Raw genomic sequence first — 27453 nt, 5'->3', positions numbered from 1 at the left:
TGTCAGGTAGACCGCTTTCCAACCCAGATAAGGCGAAAGTCGCGTCATTTCTGCGCTCGGAAATGGCGTACTTCTTGTTTCGGCTCATTTGCATAGCGACATTCAGCGTCGGATATTTCAACACACGTGCGCGTTTAAGAATTTCTTAAACATGGAATGGCTTTCAACGATGAGTATCTTCCGTTCTGCTATCCCGTTTTTAAGCAAAATTCCTTAATTACAGAATTCATGAATTTGGGGTAATTAATCATCTTATAGTTACATACTTTCTTCGAGATAATATTCGCATGACCAACTCAAAAGCTGCATGTATTTCGTCCCGCTATTTTTTAACAAAAATTCTGCGACGAATAAAAAACAAAACACCCTGTATATGGATAATGACCAGTGCTATGGTGTTGGTGGATGACCGGCAAACAACCTGCAAGAATTGAATGACAAGTTTTCCTGGAGTTGTGTGCCTCCAGGGTCGACTATGAAACGAAACTCTAAAGCATAAACAGCATATCAGGAGATGAAATTGTCACTGCTAAAAACACCACAAATGAAGCCTGGAACCTAAGATGAAAGAAAAACAAACAAAATATTAGGTACGGGAGATATTCGTTTATCGAAAGTGGATCAAAATGGGCACATTACACAGCCGCGCCGATTTTTCAACATCGGCGGTGGCGGCGGCGGCGCGCCGACAGTTTTTGGTACGGCGGCGACGGCGAGGCCCCGACATCCGGCGGCGGCGCATCGGCGCGGCGGCGCACACCATGGAGGAAGGAAAGCTTTCCTTCCTCCATGCCTCTACACGACCATAACACACTCGCCCGTTCGCCTATGGGACTTCCGTCCGCGCCTCGAGGGGCGGAAGTGCCGTATTTACGCGCGGAGCGCCCTCCAGGGGCGCCACTTGCGAGACCCAGAAGAGCGCCTGTTGTAGCTCAGCTGTGTGCAATATGAGTGGTCCTTGTGGTTAAGTCTTCGTGCGTACATGTTTGTGTATTGTCGCAGGTTCTCTGTTCATGTAGAGCTAAGAGTTGTGAAACTAAATACTCAGAAATAGGCTGTGCTGTGAAGCGTAGGTGGCATGTAAAACTGTGAAACTCGCGAACTATGTGCCGTACATCGTACACATAAACTTGGCAGCAGCACCTTGCGTGTTGGGCCAGTTATCATGCGTTTATGATTGTCAGACGCAAGCGCGTTCAGACTTTACGTTTCACGTGAGAGGCGTTCCGTGTTAACATACAGGGCAGTTACAGAGAATGGGTGAATGCGACCGTAAGAAGAAACTGTTCCTGGCAAAGAGATGACTGACACCTGTTACGACGTCCAACAGAATTTGTTGTATAAGCAAGCACTTCAGTTTTAAATCAGCTGTTGCTTGTTTTGTTTTCCTACGTATTGGTCCCTTTTTATTTTACTTTTACACTTCTTTTCTTCTTTTGCGGTTTGCCATTACAATGCTCTGCTAACCTTTATTATGCTGTTCGGATAGAAGCCTCTCTGAGAATTTTTCTTGACGGTGGCTTTTCTGCGACGCTACCTTTTGGTGCTTTTTTTGTGTTCGTTTTGCACTCGTGGGAGATGCAAGGCTGTGTAAACTTCGTGATCACTAAACGTAGGTACCGTAGCCACGGTGCCACGTCTGAGAATTTTACGCTTTGCGCCGGTGCTAAAGTCTTCGGCCTTAAAATGCCGAGAACACGCAGAGTTCGAGCTATGAGCATGCAGGCGAAAAACGATTTTAGATGGACAATATTTCGCTGTTGTTGCAGACAATGGTCGCGGCTGATTACTTTGTTGTACGAAGCATCTTCATCAAATTTAATGCAAGCTCATCGGCACCAGTGAAGATGCTGTTCTCCTTTGCGAATCTGATTGTACGGCCGAACACAAGAATCCTAAGTGATGCAGTCAAAAACTTCTAATATTAAAATTACCGTGATAATCTAACACATAAATGCTATTTTTCCTTGCTGACTCGTTGTTATGTTCAACACTGTTATGTTCGTTACTGTAAAACCCTTTTTTTTTTTCGCGCCCCTAATTGTTCGCGAATCGGGGGCACGGACCGTGTTCGCGACCACTAAATTTCGCGAATTGTGGGTGCTCGATGCGACGAGATGTCTGTCCTACACATGCTTATCACACGTCAATCATACGAAACACATTGACTTCACCATTTTCACGAGCTCTACACTTACCACACCCACCTCTACATCCGTCCCTTTTGCTAGGGGATGAGGCTCTTCTACCATTGGAACGGGTTTTAGCTTCTTTGAAGACATTGGTCTTCTAACGCATTGTAGTTCTACCTTTTTATGTCCTTTTATTCTATAACTGTGCAGTTTTGTCTTAACTGAATCATGAATCACTCTACTTTTAACTAGTACTCCTTAGTGCTCCTTATCATTGTCTTGGCCATCATCATCTCCCACACACTCACCATAGTTTTGGCGCTCTATGGCCTTTGTTGCCTTTGTGCCATTAAACCCAAAATCCCTCTCTCTCATTGTCTTGGAACATTATGGCCTTCGTTGCTTATGCGCCAAGAAAACCTGAATCATCATCATCATCCTTTTTCACGGTTACCTCTATTTGCCGTTTTAAGTTTTGACCTCATATTATCATTCTCCCCAATCTCCTCGTTGTTGTTCTGGTCGTTGTTTTTTCTTCATGAAAGTGAAACAAGCTGACGCTCGGGGAGACCTCCTTTCGTCCGCTTATCTCGGAATTTTGGGCCGCCACCTGTAGTTCACTGGAATCGCGAATGGGAATGGAAACAACTGTGTGTTAAAGGGCTTTTGCCCCTCTAAGTGTGGTAAGTAGAATAATAGATAGTTGTCGTCATTACTCTGAAAAAAAAAAGCGATACGACGAGTCCTATCTATATGAGAGCATCCCGACCCTTTAATATTTGCACGTAGTCGTGTAACTTTATTCCTTCGGCAGACTTTCCAGGCGAATGTCAGCATCGTTCCCCATGAAGTAGGCCAAGGACGCATACTCACCCCCCCTGTCCCCCACTCCTTCCTGCTGTCCTCTCTCCATCTGCTCACATCTGTACGACGCTCATAGCCAGACTTGATTCGAGACAGTAATACGGAATAAAAAAAGAAAAGAACGAGAACACTTGTAAACCCACAACTTTATTCTAAACCCACATTCTCACACAAGGAGGCGACACTTACTCGTACGACAAACAAAGACGCGGTGAATGATAACGCTGATAACGCCTTATCGGCCTTCTACTCCTACATAGGCAGGTCTCCCATAAGCGTCGCTCCAGACTTCGCCAGGTGTTCGATGGATCTCTATATCTTCACATGATCATCAGTGGAAGTCTAAAGTGAGGTGAGATCCTCAATGCGTGTATTGTTCAGTATTACCAATGTTGCGTTGCATCTAGTATTGTAGTGGTTGGATGAGATTTCTATACTGTTCTTACTGTCTTCGTAAATTGCTTTTAATCAATGTAGGGGGGCGTATCTTTAGCGAGCAAATTCTTTTGTGTCTATCTTCGCTTATCGTGTTACTTCTCTACTGCCAGCTAATTATTACGGTGTGCTGTCACAATAAGTCACGCATGCTACTTCCCAGAACGTTACTTACGTACCCTAGTGATCACCGACGCATAACGTTGCTTCTCTTTGGATTAATTTAAATCATCACTTTCGCCGATTTCGCACCGAAAATTTCCCACATATTGGTTCGTTTTATTTTATTTTTCGGTTCATATTTTACGACTAAATCCGATCTTCGTCATTGCTGTTACTATCCATAAACATCCATATAGTACGCCCATCATTGTCCTCTTATCGTCCGATGCACTGTGTAGCATTCGCAGTAAAGAACAATCTTACTGGTCCACCACTTACGATTTCTTGTGGTGTTTTATCCGAACAACTGTCGGTAGGTTGCCCTCTGAGGTTTTTTTATAGAGTGCTAAGTTTCACATTTGCTGGCTAGGAATGCTCGCCTTGGGTAGCCTGCAGGTGAAAACAACTGATAAGACGATAAGAACCCACGAAGGCATCACGTGAATGACCACTCGAAATTTATCTTTTCTGACGACGTGGCAGCGTTACCCACACAGGGCATATGACCTTATAATAATCTCTGTCACTTCTAACTCGATTACGAGCCATTTTCGTCGGCAATTTTTGTATTTGTTTCCAGGGAAGGGTAACGGTAGTGGTAACGGAAACAGAAACGGTATATTACCGAAATTGGAGATGGTAACGGTAACGGAAACGGATACCACTGTTCTCCATTACCGGAAACAGAAACGGAAACGAAAATTATCACCGGTATTGAATTCGGGTAATGACTATTCCTGTTGTGCGATGGCATTTCAGTGACTGTTCCCTTCAACGCATTAACCTCATGCTTTCTTTTTAAAGTCATCTTCTGTGATTCATCTCATCATTCTTTCACCGTTTGTTAGTCATCTTTTTTTTGTCATCTTTGTCTTTAATCTACCTCATCCTTCTTTCATCATCTGGTAGTTTTTCGTTTTTTCCTACTTCTTTTTCTTTTTCTTTATTTCTTATTTCTTAATTTTCTTTCTTTATTTATTTATTTCTTATTCCTTCCTATTTCTTTCTTTCTTTAATTCTTATCTTTTCTTTTTATTTATTTATTATTTCTTATTTCTGGAATAGCAAGCCGACGTCCCGTTTGGCTGACCTTTCCCCGTTTTTTTTTCCTTTTCGTCTAATAAATATATCCCCCCCCCCCAGTGACTGTTCATTTCATTTTTGTATTTGAATGACTCCATTCCCTGTAATACTCTAAATACTACACGAGAGCATGGAAACAAAGCGCAGCATCGAAGGTGCATCACTCGCTTGCCTACTCGTGACAAGCACTCTACTGCACCATATGATGACAGCGTATGATCTTTTATTTTTATTTTTTAGTTTCTTCATTTCACCGTAGCTATGGCAGTATTGTGTACTACCGAGAGCGTCCGCCTATCAGGGATGGGCATTAATACATTTTTTGAGTATTTAAATATAAATACAAAATACTTTGTTGACAGGGGTATTTAAATACTCTTCATAAATAGTTTTCAACGTGAGTATTTAAATACAAAATATAAATACTGTATTTAAATACCGTAACTACTACCATAAATACTGTGAGGAAGATGTCATCTGGAATTAGAGAAATAATTATGATCATAAGGACAAATCAGCGAGAAAGAATAGCATTGATTTGTTAGATTATCGTGGCGATTTTAATATTAGAAATTTCTCGAAGACTGCTTCTTTTAGGCATCTTCTGTTCGGCCGTACAATCAGATTCGCAAAGGAGAACAGCATCTCCACAGGTGCCGATGAACAAATGCTCGTATTAAATTTGACGAAGATTCTTCGTAGAACAATGTAATCGGGTAGTCACGACCGTTGTCCGCAACAACAGCGAAAAACTCGCCATCTAAAATGGTTTGTCGCATGCGCATGCTGGCGCAAACCCGGCATAATTGCGCCCCAAACTCGCCCTTCTTCCCGAAAGGTCAAATGCAGGGCGACTTTAAGATATGAGTCAGTATATTCTGTATTTAAGAGTATTTATAAAGTATTTACAAGAATAAATAGCCGAAAGTTGGTATTTAAATATAATTATAAATACATTTTTCGAGTCTGTATTTAAATATAAAATATAAATACATGTATTTATATTTTAAATAGTATTTTAATTACAATGTATTTAAATACTGCCCATCCCTGCCGCCTATGAATGCGACATTGGATGGAGGTTACGCCCATCTTGGGTTGCTGGACTCAGAGTGACTGAAGACATGCTCCTATACTTCTTCAAAAATCGTGCACGATGTGCGAATCCCAACGACGTAAAATTACTCGTGTAGTGTGTACGCGTGACACCGAAGCAACCTTGGGCAAAACAGGGTGGTGCCAGAGTCTGTCCTCCCGCAGCTCTGTAACAGCCGTTCCGTTACCGGAAACCGTAACGGAAACGAAATTAAAAGCTGGTATCAGAAACGGATAACAGAAACGAAAATGGAAACGGTAACGAAAATACGTCCGTTATCCTTCCCTGTTTGTTTCCAGTCTTATGAAGCACGAAACGAAACATCACAATTATGCGTGTTCATGAATATAGAGTCAACGTGACTATATAGTGTGATTCCCGAAGTGATCGTGCTCCTACGCAGTGATGGCCACTAACTACATCTACAGTAGTTTAACTATCAGTACTAACTACTTCGCGATTGAGTAGATAACTAGTAGTTGAACTACTCTTCCGGGGGTAGTTAAAACAACATTTTAACTACACTGTTAGAAAAATTTATACCTTTTGGGGTATAAACGGCTTGTCCCAGGGCGCATACCTCTTGAGGTATAAACGCTATACCTTCCAGAAGGTATACTCTCTTTATACCTCCATAAAGGTATATTATTTGCACCTCAGGGTATAAACATATACCTCCTAGAGGGTATATTTTGAAGACCTTGTGGTATAATTGAAGAAAACGGTAATATTCGATTTGCTTCAGCGTCATATCGGAGTGGCGGCTTCCCAGCGCATATACAACACACCGCGGCTACACATGGTGGAGACCATCCTTCGCCCGGGAAGCAACTCGAGAAGTGAGGGCGTGCAAATTTATTTATTTTGGGATGAAATCATATGCTTCCAGATGTCACTACCCAATATAATTAGAATGCTACTGTATTACTGCCTATGTTTTTAAATTAACTTATTGTTTAACTGAGATGATATAGTCGCCGTTACAAATTAATGTGATCACAGATGTTGCGGAAGAAAAGGCATACAAAACGCTGAAGGTATAAACGTGATATAGAAGTACTTTATTATACCCTCAGCTGCCGTGGAAGGTATAGAATCAGTGATCTATACCTTACACATGGTTTAAACAGGGTATAAACAGTGGTGATGCGATATAAATGTCGTACTGTAGACCTTATTTATACCTTTCTTATACCTTTTATATACCTTTTCTTCTAACAGTGTACCGCAATGTAGTTTAACTACATCTATAACTACTTAACGTTGTCCATCAACACCAATCCCTTGTCCGCTCCTTGCACCAGGCAGGTGGAGCCAGCGTCGTATGTCCCCCAGAGCCGTATATAGAGAGAGTTTGGCCATCTTTTGATCTTTTGCCGCTTCACGGGCGGAGCCTGTTTTGACGTCAAGGTCGGTGTGGCACCGCCCAAAAAGCCTGAATCCAAGCGAAATCCGCTTATCAGCCAGCAGGTAGGCGCCATCTTGATGCATTTCACCGGCTGGTCGACATGTACTTTTGTCGCGCTCAATGTAATCTACCAGCGTCGCCGGCTTATAGACCACAGGCGCCCGTCAAATCGGGGCTTTGTTACCAAACTGAAAGGATTCAAGGACGAAGAGGTCTCGAAGGACGCCGTACGCACGTGTCTTCCCCTTGCATCGTGACCAGCGCTTTGCATCAGCATCACAGGGGTGGCATCCAATGTATTGCTCCGTAGACGAAAGCGAGCTGGGCGAACGCAGTGCATCCTGGACAGGTCCTGGTCGCACGTCACAGCAAACGTCAAGGCGCACGTGACCTTAAAGATGGCGGCGCCCGCGATCGGCGGCCAAATCGTTTGTAAACAATGCGGTTGTTGTTTCTGGACGACGTTTTGGATGTTTTTCGATCACGGTAATTATTTTTATCCGATAATCTCGCAATAAAACGCGCAGTTTTACACATAAAGCCTCGTATTGTTGACAACTTCCAAAGATGTGATGACGACCGCGCGTTAAGACTTACCGAGCCGATGCGATGTACTTAAACTAAGGTGAAATGGGCTACCATGTTGCGGAAGAAGCACCGCATAGTTTACGCTGGCAAAATACGGTCATCTCTGGGTGTTATGACGGCGAAAATATGTCGGTAAGCGGCAATACGACATGTAAACAAAGTCACATGACCTCAAAATGACGTTTTCTATGACGTGCGACCAGGACAAGATGGCAGTTTTGCCAAAAGCACCCGCTTGAGGGTAGTTACAACAATGGCGGGTTTGTGTCACCCCTGTGATGAGCATGGCGTCGGCAACAGGTTGACGACTGGACAACAATAGAGCGCGAAGAGGGAGGTCGTTCAGCAGTGACGTCGCATGACGCGATTCAAGTTAGGCTCCTCCTAATGGCCAAACTCTCTCTATAAACGGCTCTGATGTCCCCTACCGGCGCTGTGCAAAATGTTGGGTAGTGAAGGGTGCGTATCCTCGCTTGCTTTGACTACGCGATTTGGCTGTGTTGCGGCTGTTCCCGCTCTATACTTGTTGATTGTTATGATACGGTTTCTGGCCCATGAACTTCCTGGACAATGTTTTTTGACAAAGTAGGGCTGTCAAAGGGTCAATGACCCGTGAATGCACATCACTCGACTAGTGCTGAAGATGTCCCGGGGCATTGTCGCAATGTGTGCTGGCTTGGAACCATGACAAAATAGTCGACTTTTGCGAAATTCTATTTCCGCACGCACGTAATCTCAGTAGTTGTCGGTTTGTTGAATTGTCATGTTATGGTTGAACGGTTGTGATATTATGGTTACGCGGGGGGGTGGGGGTGGATATGCAGAGTTCAAACACGCGGAGAGGTAGGTCACAGCTACGTTGGTCACTGGGTTTACATAAACTATTCACATACGGTACAGGTGATAACAAATTCCCATTAAAATTGCCACGGATACGGAGCTGACGTTTCGTTGGCCTGGTGGCTGTCTGACATCAACGAAATTATGTCTGTGAGAGCTCATTGCACAAATTTAAGAGTACACTCTGGAGAAACGTTCGAAACGAAAATGAAATTTCGAAAATTCAGAACTACGCAGCAATTTTTAGACCTGTAATTGAACAGTAGATATGACGACACCTTTACCTTAATATTATGTAAGGTCTTTTTAGCTTGTCATTTAGAAAGCCCTGTAATGAGAGGGGTGGATTTCCGCGTGTTTTGCTGCACACTTAATAGCGAGTTTTAGTATAACGTACGCTGTCGCCTTTGCGCCCATAAGAGACAGCGTTGGTGGTTCATTGCACGCACAAGACATAAGCAGGGCTTTGCGCATTGCGCAGAACCAAGATGCTGTCCCTTACGCAAAGGCAACAGCGTACGGTATGCTAAAACTCACTATGTTATTTATTACGGCCCCTTCCTATAAGGATGACCATGTAGCACCGCAATTTCACCTCACGCTCGAATTCCACGAAGAATGTATCAAAAGATAACATCAAACCCATCCATCAGAAACCAGAAAAAATAGAACCCACTACAAAACCGCAAAAAATAAAACAAAATAAATAGATGAATAAATAAAAAGAAACAGCAACCGTAAAAATATCGAATCCACGGGAGAAATTGGAAGTAGTATTCGACTCCTCCTTAATTTCGGTGAGGTTTGCCTGGCAAGCTTGTCGCGTCTGATACTTGTTTCATTACAAAAAATGACGAACGCGCACTGTAACATTGTCTAACTTAGAGCCACTAAATAAAGGTGCGTTGTACTGAGCGATCGTAATAAGCTTTGCTTTAGTGGATACCATGTAGCAAGAGAAGTCTAACCGAAGGAAAGTAGGAGAGCCACCCCAAAGTTACTCCCCAAATGTTAACACGTGGCTGGTAGAGGGCGCTCCAGCTCCTGGAGAAACTTTACTGCAAGGAGCGGGTAGTGCTCTTGGACAACTAAACACGAGTCACAAGCAATGACAAGCTTTGACTCAAACCATATGCTACGATTGTCAAATACAAGCCTTGCGGAGAGATTCTTTCTGTGCCTACGCGATACACTAAGTTGCAGAATTATTTCGCAGCAAATGAGGCTTCACTGGACAAGCATTAAAAGTGCAGATTTAACACATGCACGGCACAATTTCTCTGCACCTTCGTTCTTGTCAAACAAGTAGCTCAAGGTCGGAAGCACAAACGTGCCGTAAAGCTTGCGGCAAAATCGGAAATAGTTGGTGCCTTCAGTAACCTGACTACTGTAGTCAACTACTCGAAATAGTAGTTTAACTAGTAGTTGCCACTACATTTCTGCAAGTAGTTGATAACTACTTTTTAGCTACAGTCACGTAGTTTAACTAGTAGTTTAATTACATGTAGTTAACTACTGGCCATCAGTGCCCCTACGCACTTAGTTGGCTATTCATGTGCCTGTATTTAGCCAAAACAGGACAATATATTGTTTTCTGTTTCTGACATTGCCTATTTGTCTGAAAGGTAGTTTCGAGTTTGATTTCGACTGAGAACCTTTTTGCCTAGTTGCAACTTCCAGTTCTCAAAGCAGCTCCGCGCTTTAAGCGATACTAATTTGCTCCGCATTTCGTAGTCCACAGACGCGACGGGCTAGCCGTATTTCCTTGCGTCAGAGGGCTTATTGTTTGAATAAGTTTTGTTTCACGGAATTATTTTTATTCGCTGTTGAACACCTCGTGAGTGCGAACAGTTAGCGTTAAAAACAGTGCCTATAGAAACTGAACTGCACGGCGTCTTCATACGTACATAAAAGGGATTCAGAGCACAGGACCGAGAACAATAGTATTCTGCACATCTTATTTATTTGGGACAAAAGTTTGTTGCTTAACACGTTCGTTGTTGAACCAAATTTACAGCAGACTTGTACGTATTTGGAGTATTGTATTTAAAATACTGTATTTTAAATACAATTTGCGGTATTTTGGTACTCTACTCAATACTTTTTGTTTTGTGTATTTGTACTCTATTTAAAATACATTTTATGGTATTTTCTACTCAATACTCTAATTATATATTTTGCATCTGACTCTCAAACTTTCTGTGTCTCGTCTTTTCATTATTTTGCTTGTTCAGTGGAAATTTCCTGATTCCCTCGGACTTGATCCGGACATTGGCCCTTCTTGGAAATCTCCATTTAGAGATCGTGCCCTATGTGTACTAATCCTTGGCGAGTAAGGGTTCTATTATGTGTGCCCTGACGTGGTAACGCCGAATTCTGACCTCGCCGAGCAGGAACCTGCTCGAAGTTTGCTTTGTTCTGGGTCACATATGCTTAGTGGAGTTATGTGGTATCTCTTTGTCACCTTTTTGGGACTTGTGTTTAGATGACTCCTATCACACAGGGACTGCTTGCGTAGTACGCGGGGTTTAGGTGATTCATGTCACATAGCGGCGATTTGCCGCAGTGACCAGTGACTTTTTCCGTTCAAGGATAAATAGTATCTTAATTGTATTTCAAATACTTCTTGAAGTATTTCGTACTCTATCTTAATTACTTTAATTTTCATGTATTTATACTCTATCTTAATTACATTCTAGCGTCAGTATTTATTATCTTATCTTAAATACACTTTTGAGTATCTTGTACATGTCTGATTTTCAGTAGTATGTAGTACATTCATAATTAACCCTGAGACACAGGGACATAAATAAACTACACCACACCAGCCCACCTGCTTCATTGCTTCAGTGATGTTATACGAGCTCGAAGTCACCAATTATGGTACCTGGATCACAGGAAAAACTCTAGTATAGTTACGCAACATGCCCTATAATCTGCCTTTGTAGAAGAAGCGTCCGACCCACTACCTGGACAGAGCGTCCTCAGCTACGGTCGCTCCGTCGAGGATGTGGTCCCACTTGCATCCGTGTCACGGACGAGGAAGGGGACAATGCTGGAACAGCCGGAGTGGGCATTTAGCTCAAATAGTATAATAACTAAAATACAAAAGTGCAAATAACTGAAACGGCTAAGTGCCGCGATTCATAACAAGAAAATCCTGGCATACATCCTTATGCCTTTGAACTAATACCCCTGTCAGATGTAACTAATTTAGTGTCACTTTCAGCGAGTACACTTACAGTAAGTGTCATTCTTTCGGAGTCACACGGCATCTTTTAGTGACACTAGATGCAAAGTACACTTACGATGAAGTGAGTTCGCCAAACTCACTTCACTTTGCCTGCAACAATCAAGTACGTAGCCTCCACGGCAGGAATTGCGTAACAAATGCTTATTTTTGGAAAAGGAAAGAAACAACCCAACCGGAATTTATATTTGGACAAGTTTGTTAAGACAGCGCTGATTTATATAAGAAAGACGTAAGGATTTTTTGGCGTGATTTACCGGTACTCTCGTTCACAGACTGCCCAGTAGAGGTCGTAATCCACTTCGCGGCAGCCATATTTGTTTACATTGCACGGTGGTTAAGGGTTTCCGGCGAAATCGCGAAATACCCGCAGTGAAGCACTGAATAACGGAAGACAAAAGAGACAGGGCGTCATGGTCTGAGATAGAAACCTATGCTATCAGAACATGAGAGGACCAAGCGCGCGAAAGTGTATGCTGACATCGCGAGCCAGTTGCACGCGCAAGACATAGTAAAGACCACCAAAGAGGTGAAGAAGAAGATTGAAAATTTGTCAAATAAATATACTTGTGTTGGTTCCCAACAATTATATTTATGACATTAAATCGACTTCAACTGCGAAGAAAATCTTTATGAAATGTTTCTAGACGTAAGAAAAACGATTTTATCGAGAAAGTATATTGCACTCCCCGATGTTTGGTGGGAGTTCAAGCTCGCCCATCGTCATCACCATGACTGCTTAGTGACACTTACTTATACCGTGTAGCAGGAGCGTAGTGAAAGTGACATTACGGGACGGAGTGCACTTCAACTAAGTGACACTAAATTAGTACGTCTGACAGGAGTATTAGAAACGAATGCAACCGTCTGTGATCAGCCGCACCACGCTAGTGCTCATCGTGCAGCGGTCCGTGAAAGTAGATATATTTTAGTAGATATATTAAGTTAGTGGTTCCCTATAACTGTGGGTCGCGACACGTTTCAAGCGGGTTGCGAAGCGGTCGGCCAAATAAGGAAAAAAAAAGAAAAAAAGACGACACTCCGTCCCCAGAGCCATTTGTAGGGAACAACAACAACAATAACAATAAATGAAGAAGTGATGATGACATGGGATGTTTCCCCGTGGTAGCCACAGGACACTACCCCATTTCACAGTGGTTAATATGAGAGGATGAATTATGGTGAGAATGAAGCAACGACAGGTCGGAGTTCTGTTTAGAGCTCTTCAAGGAGTCTAGTGGCCTGCATGAAAACGAAAAGGGAGCGAAGAGCCCGGCACTGATGTTCAGGGGAGCTCCATGGGCCAAGTACTTTGGACAAGCTGAATGGTCTATGGTCGAGGAGTTCAAGTTGGCGTCGAAGTACCCGGCGTTCACACGTGTACCGCTCATTTATAGGGAGAGTTTGGTCATTCTTCGATCTTTTGCCGCCTCATGGGAGGAGCTTATTTTGACATCAGAGTCGTCGTTGCGTAGCCCAAAAAGCCTGAATCCGAGCGGAATCCGCTTATCAGCCATTTAGTCCGCGCCATATTGATGCTGTCCGCCAGCTGCTCTACAGCTTCGTGGTCGCGATGAATGTACTCTACAGGAATAACCTACTTATGACCCACTGGCACCAGTGATAAAGGGGGGTCTAGAACATTTCGGTGCAGGACATTTCGGTGCACGGACATTTCGGTGCACGGACATTTCGGTGCACGGACACTTCGGTGCAAAGCGGGGGATCACTGCAACGTCGGTTCCGGGAAATGGCTGTCACGATGTCGAAATATCGTAATAAAACGAACAGAAGAGGGCAGCTTGGAATCAAAAGGGGTGTTGCCAAGGAATTTAGTTTACATAGAGAAGGACGTGCTTTATGTATTTTTTGTGTACTATTATAGTTTTAAGACCTGATCTGCATGTAATCGTGATCTGTCGTGGCTTTTAAACTTTTGGGGAATTTTCTTTTTTAATATTTCGCGCCCCATGTTCTAGTCGGTGCTGTACAATTATTCATTTTTTATTTCTTTTTTCGAGAGTTGATGAAGAATTGCTGTGTCATTTTGCAGTGAGTATTATCTCGAAGAGGGTAAGAGGGTGGCCATTCCCGAGGAAAAATTATATAGGAATACAAGGGGAATGATGTCTAATGAAATTCTTCCGCCAAAGATGTAACCGCCACGTCCTCAACAAATGAAATTCAAATTGCATAGTATCCCTGCCTTGAAGATACCCTTTTCGAGATAATGCTCACTACAAAATGACACAGCAATTCTTCATCTACTCTTGAGAAAAGAAAAAAAAATAATATCTGTACAGCACCGACCAGAACGTGGGGCGCAAAATATTAAAAAGGAAAATTCCCCAAAAGTTTAAAAGTCACGACAGACCACGAACACGTGCATATCAGGTCTTCAATTTATAATAATACATAAAAATACATAAAGCACGTTCTTCTCCATGTAAACCAAATTCCTTGACAACACTACTTTTGATGCCAAGCCGCCCTCTTCCCTTTGTTACGATATGTCGACATCGTGACAGTCATTCCCGAGACCATTTTTCCGGGACACCTCAGCAACGTTTTGCACCGAAATGTCCGGATCCCGATCAAGGGGGCTTTGTTGCCGAACTGAAAGTGTTCAAGGACGAAAGGCTTTCGAAGCAAGAAATACGCACGTGCCTTCTCTCCTTGGATTATAAACAACGATCAGCATCGATATGGCGTCAGCGACCGGTTGACGACCGCATAACAATGGAGCACGACGAGGGAGGTCGTTCAGCCGTGACGTCGCCTGACGCGCTTTAAGTTAGGCTCCTCCTAATGGCCAAACTCTCTCTATAAATGGCTCTGACCGTGCCCGCCATACTGCGCCACTAGGAGGCGTGTGGCAGCAGACCCGGAGGCTTCTCATAAATACGCTTTCATGCAAGGTACGCCACGCTCTCGATGCCTCACGCTGATGATGCTCACATGATCCTCGCTTCCACGTCTCATTTCACTTGTGCACGAGGGCCAAACTCTATACCGTCAGGTCCACTCACTCCAACTAAAGGCCACGGCGCCCGCGTTTATCGCGTCATACACGGATGCCACGCTTTCATGGCGCACCGCACAGTCGAGGCATATTGCACAGGAGCCTGTGACACAGCTCGAGTCCTCCTTTATATTAGTTTCAAAAGGCATATCAGTTTTCATATCTCGGTTCTCAAGCTTAAGTCTGAGAAGTATTTCCTCCAGAGCTAGGGCAAGATACTGAATCCATTCAGCACGAGTTCTCTTTCCCGATGGCTTTAGTACAGCAGACGAAGAGCAAGAGATAAACTGATGTTCTGAGGCTGGAACGACATAGAAGGGACAGATACAAACAAAGCCTCAAATTGCCTAAGAAATCAACGATGAAAGATGAAAGTCACTGAAAAGGTTAAAGGCTGGACTGAAAGGCTGAACCGGCAATCCAGAAGATGTGGGTTCGATCCCTGTACTAGTTTAGGCTGCCAAGGGGGACGTCGGACAAAGTAGGAGACACGACAACAGAAGCAGCTTTCGTGTCTCCTACTTTGTCCGACGTCCCCCTTGGCAGCCTAAACTAGTAATGTCACACCAACTACCCCAACTTTGCACTTTGGTTCGATCCCTACAGCTGGCTAACCTTTTCAGTGACTTTCATCTTTCGACGAAGAGCAGTTCGTGCCCCTGAATTCATATTCAAGTTTGAGGCTTCAGTGTCGGCGATAACGACCTCCAGAATTCCGTTCATGTTTGACCACTGGATGTCCGCTCTTGACGAGAGAAGCCACGACAATACTGCCAGTCTTGGGTAGGAACTAAGCTACGTAACTGTAACTAGTTACTTTTGGGGTTAAGTAGTTACAGTAACTACTTACGTTTCCAGAAAAGTAGCTTTTAACCGTAACTAGTTACTATTTCTGTGAATGTAGCTGCGAAATGTAACTAGTTACTCGAATAAATGTCGATCCTTGTTTACGTAAGTACACATGTCGTATTTTTCCCTGTGGGAGAGCCACACATTGACTTGTACAGCTTCTGGTTAAGTGCAATAACACTTTTATCGCACTTAAGTAAACGTAAATAAATGTATGTTTTTAACTATTGCGTCACCCTCTCATGGTCATTTTTATAAAAAGTAACTGTAATGTAACTAAGTTACTTTCTCTCAGCCACTGTAACTAGTTACTTGACCAAGCAAGTAACTATAACTACAACTCAGTTACTTTTTAGGAGTAACTTACCCAAGACTAAATATTGCGTCCGTTTCCGACGACCTAGTTATGCGAGCTTGGCTTCTTCGCTGGGGCGACACTCAGAACAGAGTACAGCAGGACACAGTGCAGGATCGAGCCTGGACTGAAGATTGATTTGCAAAAAACACCGTCCCCCCCGTTTCGAGAAAATATCCCCCCCCCCAACCCAAGAAAGCAGGCTCACTCCAACCACCAGGGAGACGTAAGTATGCTTCCATGGCCGCGAACTTCTCCAGTTGTGCGACACTTTTTGTCCCTGAGAACTCATTCGGAATTCAGCTCCAATAAAATGTCAGTGTACCGTTTTGGCACAGCTTTTCGTTCATTTGGTACCGCTGCGGATCATGCACTGAGATCGGGAGACCCCGCGACAAAGTAAACCGGGGGGAGGGGGGGGTGTTGTTTATTTAAATTCCGAGTTAACGCCGCGAAACAACTGTGGCTATGAACGGCGTACAGACGTGTACAGACGGAGAGAGGACAGCAGGAAGGAGTGAGGGACAGGGGGTGTTAGTGTGCCTCCTGGACCGACTTCACGGTGATCTGTGCCGACATTCGTCCGAAATATCTTCGGAAAACAAAGGGGAAAACATTAGACTGCACAGCCGGCGACGGGATTCGAACCCGTGTCATCTCCCAGTCTCGGCGTCCGAACCACAATGCCACGAGAGCTGGTGGGGAGGAAGGGGGATTGTCTGTTCTTTGATGGGCCGGGGAGGGGGGGAGCAATGGCGGGGAATCTCGGATAGACCTTTTCTTAGCACTACCACAAGGTGTACGTGTACATACATATATACACATTATATGCTACACGTGCATATTTTTTTTTCTGTCTTGTGGTAAGCATATGTAAGCGTCACACGTAATATTTTACGCTGCCACACAGCTCAACCAACAACGCTATTGGCGCCAATGTTATCAGGAATCAATAAAGGCTAGGGTTCACCAACGATATGCAACGTGAAGGGGTGTATCCCGTTTGAAACCATTATAAATAACCTTTCAAAAATAAACGCGTAAGTACCCACTGTTAAAAATATATCTCCCAGAATATACGCTTAAAAATCAACGCACAAAAATAATCGCCGAAATATCCCCCTTTAAGTAAAAACTCTAGGGTATCCACGATTAAGAATATATCGTTCAAAATAAATTCCTTTCAGAATCCCCCCAAATCCACCCTACCGTTGCTATAGTCATGTGGTATATGGCCCAAATTAAGGTGAACTGAAAGCAAGGGACTTAACCTAACCTCACTGGACCAAACTATAGCCTAAACTATCCCAAACTAACCGAAACGAAACTAAACTAGGGCACCATAACATGATATAACCCTTCGTAAATTGCAATCAGTCCGACTCCGTGCTTGTCGGTGTGGGGATTTTGAAACAGTTTATTTTTAATGGTGGATTATTAAACGGTGATGTCTAAGCGGGGATAGTAAGCGGTTTATTTTAGGAGATATATTTTTAACCTTGTATTTTTTAAGCGGATTATTCTGGAATGTTTTATTCTTAAACGTTTATTCTTAATGGTGGATTTCGGGGACCCCCGACGTGAAGTCGCTGAACAGGGCTTTACAAGATGGCCCGAACAAGTCGAATGCAGCCGTATAGAGCACCGACATAGTAATGGGTGGTGGATTATTTTAGGTGACGTAAAACAGAGCATGAGGAGCTGTAGTAGGAACGAAATCGCATGACTCTAAGCTGCCTCAAACGTACGCTGCAGAGCATTTATTGTAGTTATTTGTGCACGTTACTTCGGTGAAAACCTTGGAAAACTTCCATACTTGTGCAGATCTCGTTTGAGTGAAGATAGAGGATAACAAAATATGCTGCTGCAGTCCCCGTGGATGCTGCTTCACTAATTAATACAACTAACAAGTACTGCTAACACTAACTACTTATCATAGTACTACTTTTGTACTGCACTGCTACTACTACTACTACCGCATTACTTTTTTCTACTTTTGGACCGTCCTTTGGAGGAACGCAAATTATCTCCCCTCCCGCTCATTCCCTTTTCCTTCTCCGTCTTATTTAACAGAATTTTGCGTCGCAGCAACTAGGCTTCTGTTATTATACCAGATGCATGGAAAAGAAGGGAAGCCTCGCTTCTCTCTCATGTCTGAGCCGACAATTTACTTAAAGTTTAAGATTACGCGAAATTACGGCTTTTTTTTTTCTGACTAGGTTCACTGTGCACTCTAAGAAAAAAAAAAGGAATAAAACGGGGAGTAATTGCAGCTTCTACTCCCCTAATCTGCAGTTACTCTTCATTTTAGTCCCCTAACCCGACATTTAGTCCAGAGATTTACTTCCCAGGACTGCAAATCGTCACTAAACTTCGCGAATAGTCTCCTGAATGCAACAGTCTACGTAAATATGTGCCAATAAACGACATAAGGCTGTATAACTCAGCCAACGTAGCAACTTTCCCGGCACACAAAGTAAGAAACAGTTAGAGCATCTTTGTTCGCAAATTTTGCCCTATGTATGGCGCAAGATTTTATATCACTCGATATATCACTGTTGACGGTTTGCTTCAAGGTATTTTCATGCATGCACACGAATTATGTACTTGGGACTCTTACAACAGCGCGGGAAATGCAGTCTACACTCTGTGACATTCATTTACTCGCGTGCATTTACTCCCGAAAGGGACTATTTTTTGTGGCAACGCATTTCGTCCCCAAAAGGAGCGAAAGTAGTCCTTTTTTTCTTAGAGTGTAGTAGTAAACGTATCTTGGAATACCGCGGGATAAATCTGGACTGTGCTTTCTCTTTCTGTCAAAACAGCGTAAGGTGACTCGGAAACATTCCGTGACTAACCCGAAAAGATTTCGCGTACAAAATTTAACGTGAAGGTCTCGGAGGTGGCAACATCTCCCTCGAGATAAACAGCGTTGACACCATCATGTTCAGACAGGGAGATTTTTAATACGTTTTTTTTTATCACCTTATTTGAGACACCCTATCAACAATTAAATGTCACGTGCCATTCATGTTTTTTTTTTCCCCATTCTCTTCTAAAATGCCAAATTTCATTAACTAACCGCATTGCAGAGATTGGAGGAGCCCAGCGGCGGCGACGGCGGCTGCGAGGAAAAATGGACTGGCGGCGTTGGCGGCTCAGAGTCATGTCTTTCGCCTCATTCCTTCGGGGTAAGAACATTACCGGATCAACCCAATGGCAATCAATCCATAGCCAACTTGCACTGGTCTATCTTGAGCGAATAGCCCCTTTCACAACAGAGCATGAAGAAAATCTGGCTCCGAGGGATCCAGACCGGTTTCCATAGCTGGGAAAAAACTGTGCTCCAGCCAATATCGTGGCGGATGTTGTCAGAGAGTCGTCCCCAAGCTCGCTCCCACCAGCGTCCTGCTGAAAGTTCCGACCGAATTCGAGCTATCTCGGAAGAACAACAACGACAAAAAAAAAAACAAGTACTCTGTTAGCCATGTAATAATTCATCTAAATTGACCAGCGGATGAACTAGGATCGGCATCCCCGCGCAAAAAAAGAAAAAAAAATAGTGATCGGCTAGTGCAATTTGCGTTATTTATCTCCAATAAGTTTATTTGGTGCTAGTCATATACGGACTGGAGACTGTTAACGACAAGCGAGAGCGGTTAAAGGTGGACCCCGCGAGGGATCCGGAATTCTCAAGTTAACGCGATGCCCACCAGGATATGCCTTCCAATAGCAAAACATCACAAAAATTTCTCAAAATTCCTTAGTGTGTGTGTGTTTTCATAAAGCTTCAGAAGCATCGCATTCGAAACCATCTTCCGTTTGAAACTTCCCTTCTGCCGGTGACATAATTGACATTGCCGGCGACATTGCGAATCGCTAAGCTGACTGTGCCGCCAAGCTTGTCGCAATTTGATAGCATTTTCGATAAAACTGCACCGGGGTTTCCCCGATACGAGCGGGGTGCGGAGTGCTCCACGCAGGAGGCACCCAGAGGAAGGGCAATATCGAAGAGAAACCTGTCCCGTGGCGGTGCTCGTAGCGAGAGGCACCTGGTGTTTCGCGCGTAATTTGAGAAGCTCCACTTTTTGGTTATGACGTTTCGATAATAGCATTCAATCGTCTACCGACAACACAAGCGCGCCTAACGTAGCTTAAGTAATGGTGAGCACCGCTTTTCGCGATTTCTGCCATGTTGGTCACCGGCGAGGTTGACCCTCCCCACTCATTGGCACGCATTATAGCAAAGAGTTCGTCGCGCGATCGCTGTCCGATGAGCCGGAAGCGTGCTCGCATGCAAGGGGTCGAACCGGCGAAAAACTCCGGACGGTATAAATTGCCATCCATGACCCGCTGGTTGACGTATAGGGCGAGATTGACATAATACCCCACACAGAACAACACTCTACCCCATTGCTGTACAGTACAGACAAGGGACAATCACGAAGGGGAAACCACAAACACACACGAAAACTGCAGTCGTGTGTGTGTTTTCCTCTTTTCGATAACGCTGCAGTATGTGAACCTTATCAAGGTACTAACTACACTAGACCTCTACCTCGTGACGTGTGGTGACGAACACTTGCATAAGAAATGGGTCACGCGTACTCAGTCGTCGTCGATACAGGTTGGCTACTGTGACCAGCATGTCGTTTTTAGGAACACCCACGGAATTACTGATGTTAGGAGGGTCGCAACCACTTGAATAGCTCCAGGACCACATAGTTTATTCCTCCGCTACGTACGCCATACTTCTAGATTCAAGTGTCGGAGGGTTACAATGATGAAATTCTTGCTGAGAGGTGCCACTGGATGTTTTGAGAGCTGCGATTGGCAATTTCCTATTGAGGGATGATGCAACTGCCGCCCGGTCCTGGTGCTACGGACACATCCCCGTCAACGTGGAATCGGCTTTCGTCCATTATGTCGCTCTTGGACGCCACAGCAATCTGATTTGTGTCCCAACGCCAAAACAATGCAGCAGTGCACACGAGGACCGCATTTTACGTTCAGTTGAAGTGTCAACAGTACGAAGCTCTAACATGCTATGTAACGATCATACTTGCCAACTTGTGTTCGACGAATACTTTCGATGAACGTGCTTGCATTTCTGATTTCCCCTCAAAATTTCAGGAGTTCCTCGTTCATTCTCAAGAAGAATGGCTTCAGCATCCGTACCTGATCTACACATGGAAAGGTCAGAAGAATGGAAGGAGGTCAGGAAGGAAATGCATCGAGCCATAGGAGACAGAGATGAGACCCGTGTTCTGAAGTGCCTGGATGGTGTGCCTGCCCTGAAAGTGTGGTTAGACCCCGATGAAGATGTCTCTGCTCGCTACAAAGCTATTGAAGAGAAAGCTTTCCGCATTCATGGTCTGCTAGTCTCGCGTGAATGTGGACTCAAGAACACCGGAGAATCATCGTGTTATGAAGATCTCACACCTCTTGGACGCGCCGAAATTCGACGGCAGCGGTATTACACGACAGAATGCGTGGACTCTTACATCGACTATCTGAAAATCAAATCACGGAGCGTCACCAGATGTGATGACTTCAATGAGCGATTGGAGAAGATGTTCAAGCACCTCTCCAGTGACGAATTAAACAGGAATATTCTGAAAGTGGCTGCAACAGCACCGCACCTGGAAGTAGTATTCGACTACAAGAGTGAAAGCGTTCAGCGGACTACGGGATGCTGGGATAGACACAACCTCGGTCTCACTTTCTACAACGAACAGAGAGTTTTCGTCGGGGCCAGCACTGAAGAAGCCGTAACCCGCGGGACGCTCATTCACGAGTTATGTCACATGGCACTTTGCCTAGTGTATCATAATGATGGCAAGCCTTATGTCTGCGGGGACATGGAGAGGGAACAGCAATACGGAGCCATTCTGAACGACATAAAACGAAGGAAAAAAGAGCTGAATCTTCTTATCCAACAAGCTGTCTCCCGTAATGAAGAACAAGAGCTAATTGTACGGATTCCTCACATACTGGCCCAATATGGTTGCGACGATGGAAATAGGGTTCTGGAACGGGAAGTACCGGAACTACGAAAGTTTTTCGAGGAACATGTCATCCCAGACATGCGGGAATACATTCAGAATGGAATCCCATCCATAGATGCAGCACAGATAGAAAAGGAAAACGCGAGACTGAACAAAACTTTCAAAACTGACAATCTCAAAGTGCAATTCGAGAAACCACTAAAGAAGAGTGTCTGGAAAGAGGGGTCGCTTCACGTATTTACGGGTCCAGAACTGAGGCTTCTCGAAATAATGGTTCACAACGCTGTGCAATCTACGGGAAGGCCATACTTGTTTTTCGAAGCGAACCAATATGACTCCACTCTGCAGGATGTGTTACTAGACTACAAATGTGCATTTGTGCTAGTATCCGTCCATCCAAACGAAGACGTCCGAAAGGTGATTAAACTTCTCAGTGAAGTATCCTGTGCTACTGGATCAAAAGTCCTTTTGCTTGTGGAACACACTGGCGAAGAATACTTGCTGAAACAAGTACAAGCAGATGCATTCTTTGCGAAGAGACACAAAGATCACAGGATCGACGAAGCAAGCTTTGTGCATGTCAAGAATAGCTGCAAAAAAGAAGTGTTCGAAAATTCTCGCGTAAAACTTCAGGGCCAATATGTTTCAGTGCTTCCAGAAGCCATGAATATAGACACCTTCCTACAGTGCGTGGACACTGCGGTTTTCCTAAGGTTGTGCGAATCGCGGAATATTGACGTGGGACCTCCTCTTCGTGAACGAGAAGAACGTGTTCAGAACTATTACGTGAAAAGAGAGTGTAGAAGAGCCGTGGAAATTAACTTGAACGAATGCAATCTAAATGACGACAGTGAGGCATTCGCACTTCTCGACTGTCCACACAATCACGTCGCAACACTTCTACCTCGCGGTTGTGAGGCAAAAGCCAAGGAGGAACTAACCAAGTTCGAGAAATTCGTGCTCCTCCAAGAGCCACGTGACTACGAAGCTCTCCTGGAAAATGTTCATTTCCGAAACAAAGTAGTGCACCTGCTAAAGTTCGAGGAACCTCGTAAGAGACTCTTGTGGACAAAATCAAATGGTAAACTCAGTCATCTTCGAATGACAGGAAGTGACTGTTACACTGAGGAGGAGTTGTTGAACGTAAACGAGAAGGTTGTCATAGTCTCTGGTGCACCTGGTATGGGAAAGAGTATGTTGGCAAAGCACTTGTGCACAGAGGTAAAAGATCGAGATACGAAGCGGTGGGTGATGTACGTCGACCTTCCTCAGAGAATGGCATCTGTTAAAACAGCGTTGGCGAGTCAAGCGGATATGTGCAAGTATCTAGCGGATCTGTGTCAAGTACAAAAAAATGGTGTAGAGTTCGCTTTGTTCGAGAAAAGTTTGAACAACGGAATCCCTTTCGAGATTGTCTTCATCTTGGATGCCTTCGATGAACTGAACGAGAGATGCCGCAAGGCTATATTGAAGCTTACATCGTTTATATCTGAAAAGAAAGCTCACAAGATATATATCTTTACTCGTACTGTACTTAAGCCCCATGCACAAGATGCTCTGCACACGGTGTCATATGAACTCCTTCCTTTTACACACGAAAATCGGGAGGAGTTCATTAGAAAATATGAGAAAACAGCTCATTCAACCAATGAAAACGATGGAGCTTCCGAGCTGTTTCAGCGACTGCTCACGAACTTGAAGGATAAAAACAAGACAATCCTGGAAACCCCTCTCCTGCTTCGTATGATCTTTGAAATGAAGAATGGGGAAATTGCAAAGTCTGACGATTACTCTTCGTTACTTGAACGTGCAAACATATCAGCCGATAAGAACTTATACATCGTACACGTCTACAAGTTGTTTGTGTGGTACAAGCACCTTGTATTCAGAATTGAAAAAAGAAAAGAAAATCTCCGCCTACACGCCGTACAAGAGGAGAATGACTCCGCAGCGCTTCAGTTTTACGAAAACCATAAACTCCTCGCTATGAAGTGTATATTCCCTCAGGAAAAATTGAAATACTTATTGAACAAAGACGAATTAGAGAATTTAGAGCCCGAAGGACGTTTAATGAAGGACGCAGCTAATAATTGTCTCAAAGAAGGATTTCTGAATGGTCTGAACAACGGAATTCCAGAGTTCGTTCATAAGACATTCGCTGAATTCTTTGCAGCCGATTACTTACTGAAAAAAGCGAAAGTAACAGAAAATTTAGACCTAAGGGATGTCATTGTCAATCTGTACCGTGAAGAAGAATACAGCGGTGTAATGATGTTGTTCGACCCACTGGCATCGGAGTCCTTTCCCCTTCACTGTGCTGTGATGAACAATGACGCTTCATATTTTGAGCAACATGTTATCCAAAGAGAGGATATGTTCAGAGTCGATGAGCTCAAAAGGACGCCATTGCACTTAGGAGCCCTGCATTCTGATGAAGCAACATTGAAGAAGCTTCCGATGGATGATGAGCTAATCAAGGAGGATTTGTTTCAACTGTCACCGTTTGGGTACGCAGAGCTGCGGTCTCCATGGGACGCAAAATACGCTGGGAAGTGGATGGAATGCTTGCAGACTGAGACTTCGGCTGCGGGAGAAAGACTTAATGTGTTATGCGCTCGATGCAGTGAGGAAGCAGTGAGACGTTCTACCGAAAATCTGCGCAGGTTTGAAACCTTGGAGCAAAAGAGACATTTCCTTGAACGAGCAATATTCACGGCTGTGAGACACGACCTACGAGGCGTTTTAGATGTGTATCTGACCTATGTGTCCCCGAGAGAGAGTACAGTAGATCTGCACAGAGACATCATGGACCAATTAAAATCACGCAAGGAACGAAGCTTGAGATGTTCTGCAGAGTCTTCGGTAATTGGAAACCTTGACAGTTTTACAGACAGTAGCAATAGAACTGTCCTTTTTTATGCAAAGTCCGAGACTGTTTGTAAAATGCTCCTTCTTTACTGCGATATTGGAATTGTTGATAATTATGGAAACACAATGTTGCACATTAGCGCGGAAGAAGGAAATCTGGAGACAACACAGTTTTACCTCGCACATTTATCCGTTAACAATAGAAATGGACACTTTGAAACTCCTTTGCACTTGAGTGAAGATGCAGAGATTGCGAAGCTACTTGTGCCTCTTTATTCCTCAGTGAATGTTCTCGATTATCATGAAGAAACTCCGATAGATATATGTGCAAAGAGAGATGATTTGGAGGCCATGAAGTTGTTACTCCTTCGCACTCGGACATATGACGAACATCACATGAGACTGAACACAACGCTTCATGTGGCTTCTGCCTCTCTTTCCCTTAAAGCTGTGACGTTTCTTCTACCCCACACAAACGCGCACATGCTTAACTACGCAAGAGAAACGTGCTCAGACTTTGCTAGGACAATTTGGAAATATCATTCGAGTGTGGAGTCCAACGTTGTGAGTTGTCTCATCCCACACTCGATCGTGAACTCACCTGAAACGTTCGGCTCATCACCGTTGTACGTCTGGGCGAATGATGGTGTAAGGAAAGTGATGCAAACTCTATGGCCTTATTTGCGACACAGTGACCCTAGGCATGCACAGAGGATCAGCAGAAGCTTTGTGTTTGTGCTGGTGAGCGAGGATTTCCAACAAGAAATTTCGTGTTTGAAACATCTCTTCCTCCATTTAGATGTCATCGCTGGTGATCCTGATAGCCGCAAACTGCTACATGATATGGCCAAGGACAAGCTACGTAAGATAAAAGAAGAAAATCTCATTAATTACATGAAGCTGTTACTGCCGCATTTAAATCTCAGTGAGCAGGATTATGTAGAACGTGGAGTAAAAAATGAGGACATCGTTACCTTATATCGGGGATGGTCGCACATGAATAACACCGATGATCTCCACATTGACGATGTCAACGCGGAAATGATCGACGACGATGGCAATATCAAGTTGCTAATAGAAGCAGGGGAAGGTAATGTGGAAGCTGTTAAGATCCACCTCTCCCATTCATCCGTGTGCTTTACAGATGAGAGAGAGAACACTGCATTGCACTTGAGCGCGAGGAAGGGACACGCGAATGTGGTGAAGCTTCTCATTCCTCTTTATACATCAGTGGAAGTGATCGATGTGTATCGAATGACGCCAATGCATGTGTGTGCCTTAAATGGACATCTGGACGTTGTGAAGTTATTATTACTCCGCTCTAGAATCAGTTCCCGTGTCATGAATGGATGGACACCTCTTCACTCGGCCTGTTACAGTGATGAAGTTGATATCGTGAATTTCCTTCTTCCCCACTCCTTTCCTAATATGCGCGACACAGTCGGTTACACATGCTGCGCTCTTTCCGCTGAAGAAAGCAAAATGAATGTTCTGAGATGCCTCATCCCACACTCTCTTATGAACTGTCCTAATGAAGACGGCAAATCACCAACGCGAATGTGTGCAGAAGATTATATGAGAGAAGAGCTAATGACATTATTACCATATTCTTGTGATTACGACGCAGCGAGTTTATTGACTAATCTCGAGCTGCCATCTTGTGAGGACGATATGAGTATGGAAGATACGCTTTGTCTGAAACTGATGGTACTCCACTCAGATGTCAACGCAGTAGATGAGTGTTTCCGTGCAACACTCAGCCGCATTCGAGAGTATTATGTAGAGAGTTATTCATTCTGGCATCCAACAGAGACTGAGATATCACTACTCCTGAGCTATATTCCTCTCTTGCTTCCACATACAAATGTTTCTGCTAAGGATGATGAAGGCAAGAAACTATTACAACGAGCCCTCCAAAGTAGCCAAGATCCCGAATTGGTTAGCTTCCTTCAGAAATGGACTCGCTTGAATGACTTTCATTCATGATGCTGACGATTGTTGGCAACGGTTGTGGTTAAGCACCAAGTGCCACTGAGCTGTCAATGGACACGAGCTCTGAAGATGATATAGCAGTTTTAATAGAGGTATCAACAGCAGTATACTGAGTCCTTGCCTTCATCCGAGAAAGCACAAATATTCATCCAGTGTCAAAATGAAAGAAAAAAGATCACTTTTCTGATTTTTTGTGATTGTGATTATGACTTACGCATTTTGTTTCTTCTTGTTCCTTATGTTACAAAGTACCGTTCCGTAGTAGGTTCGTAAGGTGATTTGAAAATGTGTAAAAAATGTGTCTATTCCTAATCTGCTAGTTATATGGTTAGCTATGATATGCCACAGTATTAGAATACGGCTGCGTGCGATTATGTTTGGTGTCAAATGTAAATGAACAAAAGTGTTTTTCGCACATTGGAGAAAGTTTAATTCAAATTATTTTGGAACTCTCGCTCACTTCGCTGCAGAGTTGAATAAAGTAAATATTGTCGAGCGAAA

General features: G+C 43.9%; 1 protein-coding gene across 6 annotated transcripts in view; it reads left to right on the top strand.

Moving 5' to 3' along the window:
• LOC135374606 (uncharacterized) overlaps nt 1–27453 on the top strand; it is a 66888-nt gene extending 39435 nt beyond the window's left edge. For 4 of the 6 annotated variants that reach the window (XM_064607546.1, XM_064607547.1, XM_064607543.1 and 1 more), the window contains exons 5-6: nt 19177–19275; nt 21218–27453. In XM_064607546.1, the coding sequence (XP_064463616.1) occupies nt 19221–19275; nt 21218–26946 (5784 nt within the window). In that variant the 5' untranslated portion in view covers nt 19177–19220 and the 3' untranslated portion in view covers nt 26947–27453. Of the gene's footprint in view, nt 1–3248; nt 3349–19176; nt 19276–21217 lie in introns of those variants that run through there. The other 2 variants (XM_064607548.1, XM_064607549.1) reach the window with 2 other exon arrangements.

This window comes from Ornithodoros turicata, unplaced genomic scaffold (assembly GCF_037126465.1).
Source record: "Ornithodoros turicata isolate Travis unplaced genomic scaffold, ASM3712646v1 Chromosome86, whole genome shotgun sequence".
Taxonomy (NCBI): domain Eukaryota; kingdom Metazoa; phylum Arthropoda; class Arachnida; order Ixodida; family Argasidae; genus Ornithodoros; species Ornithodoros turicata.
The sequence above is the reverse complement of the archived record's forward strand: the minus strand, read 5'-3'. Positions and strand labels throughout refer to the sequence as shown.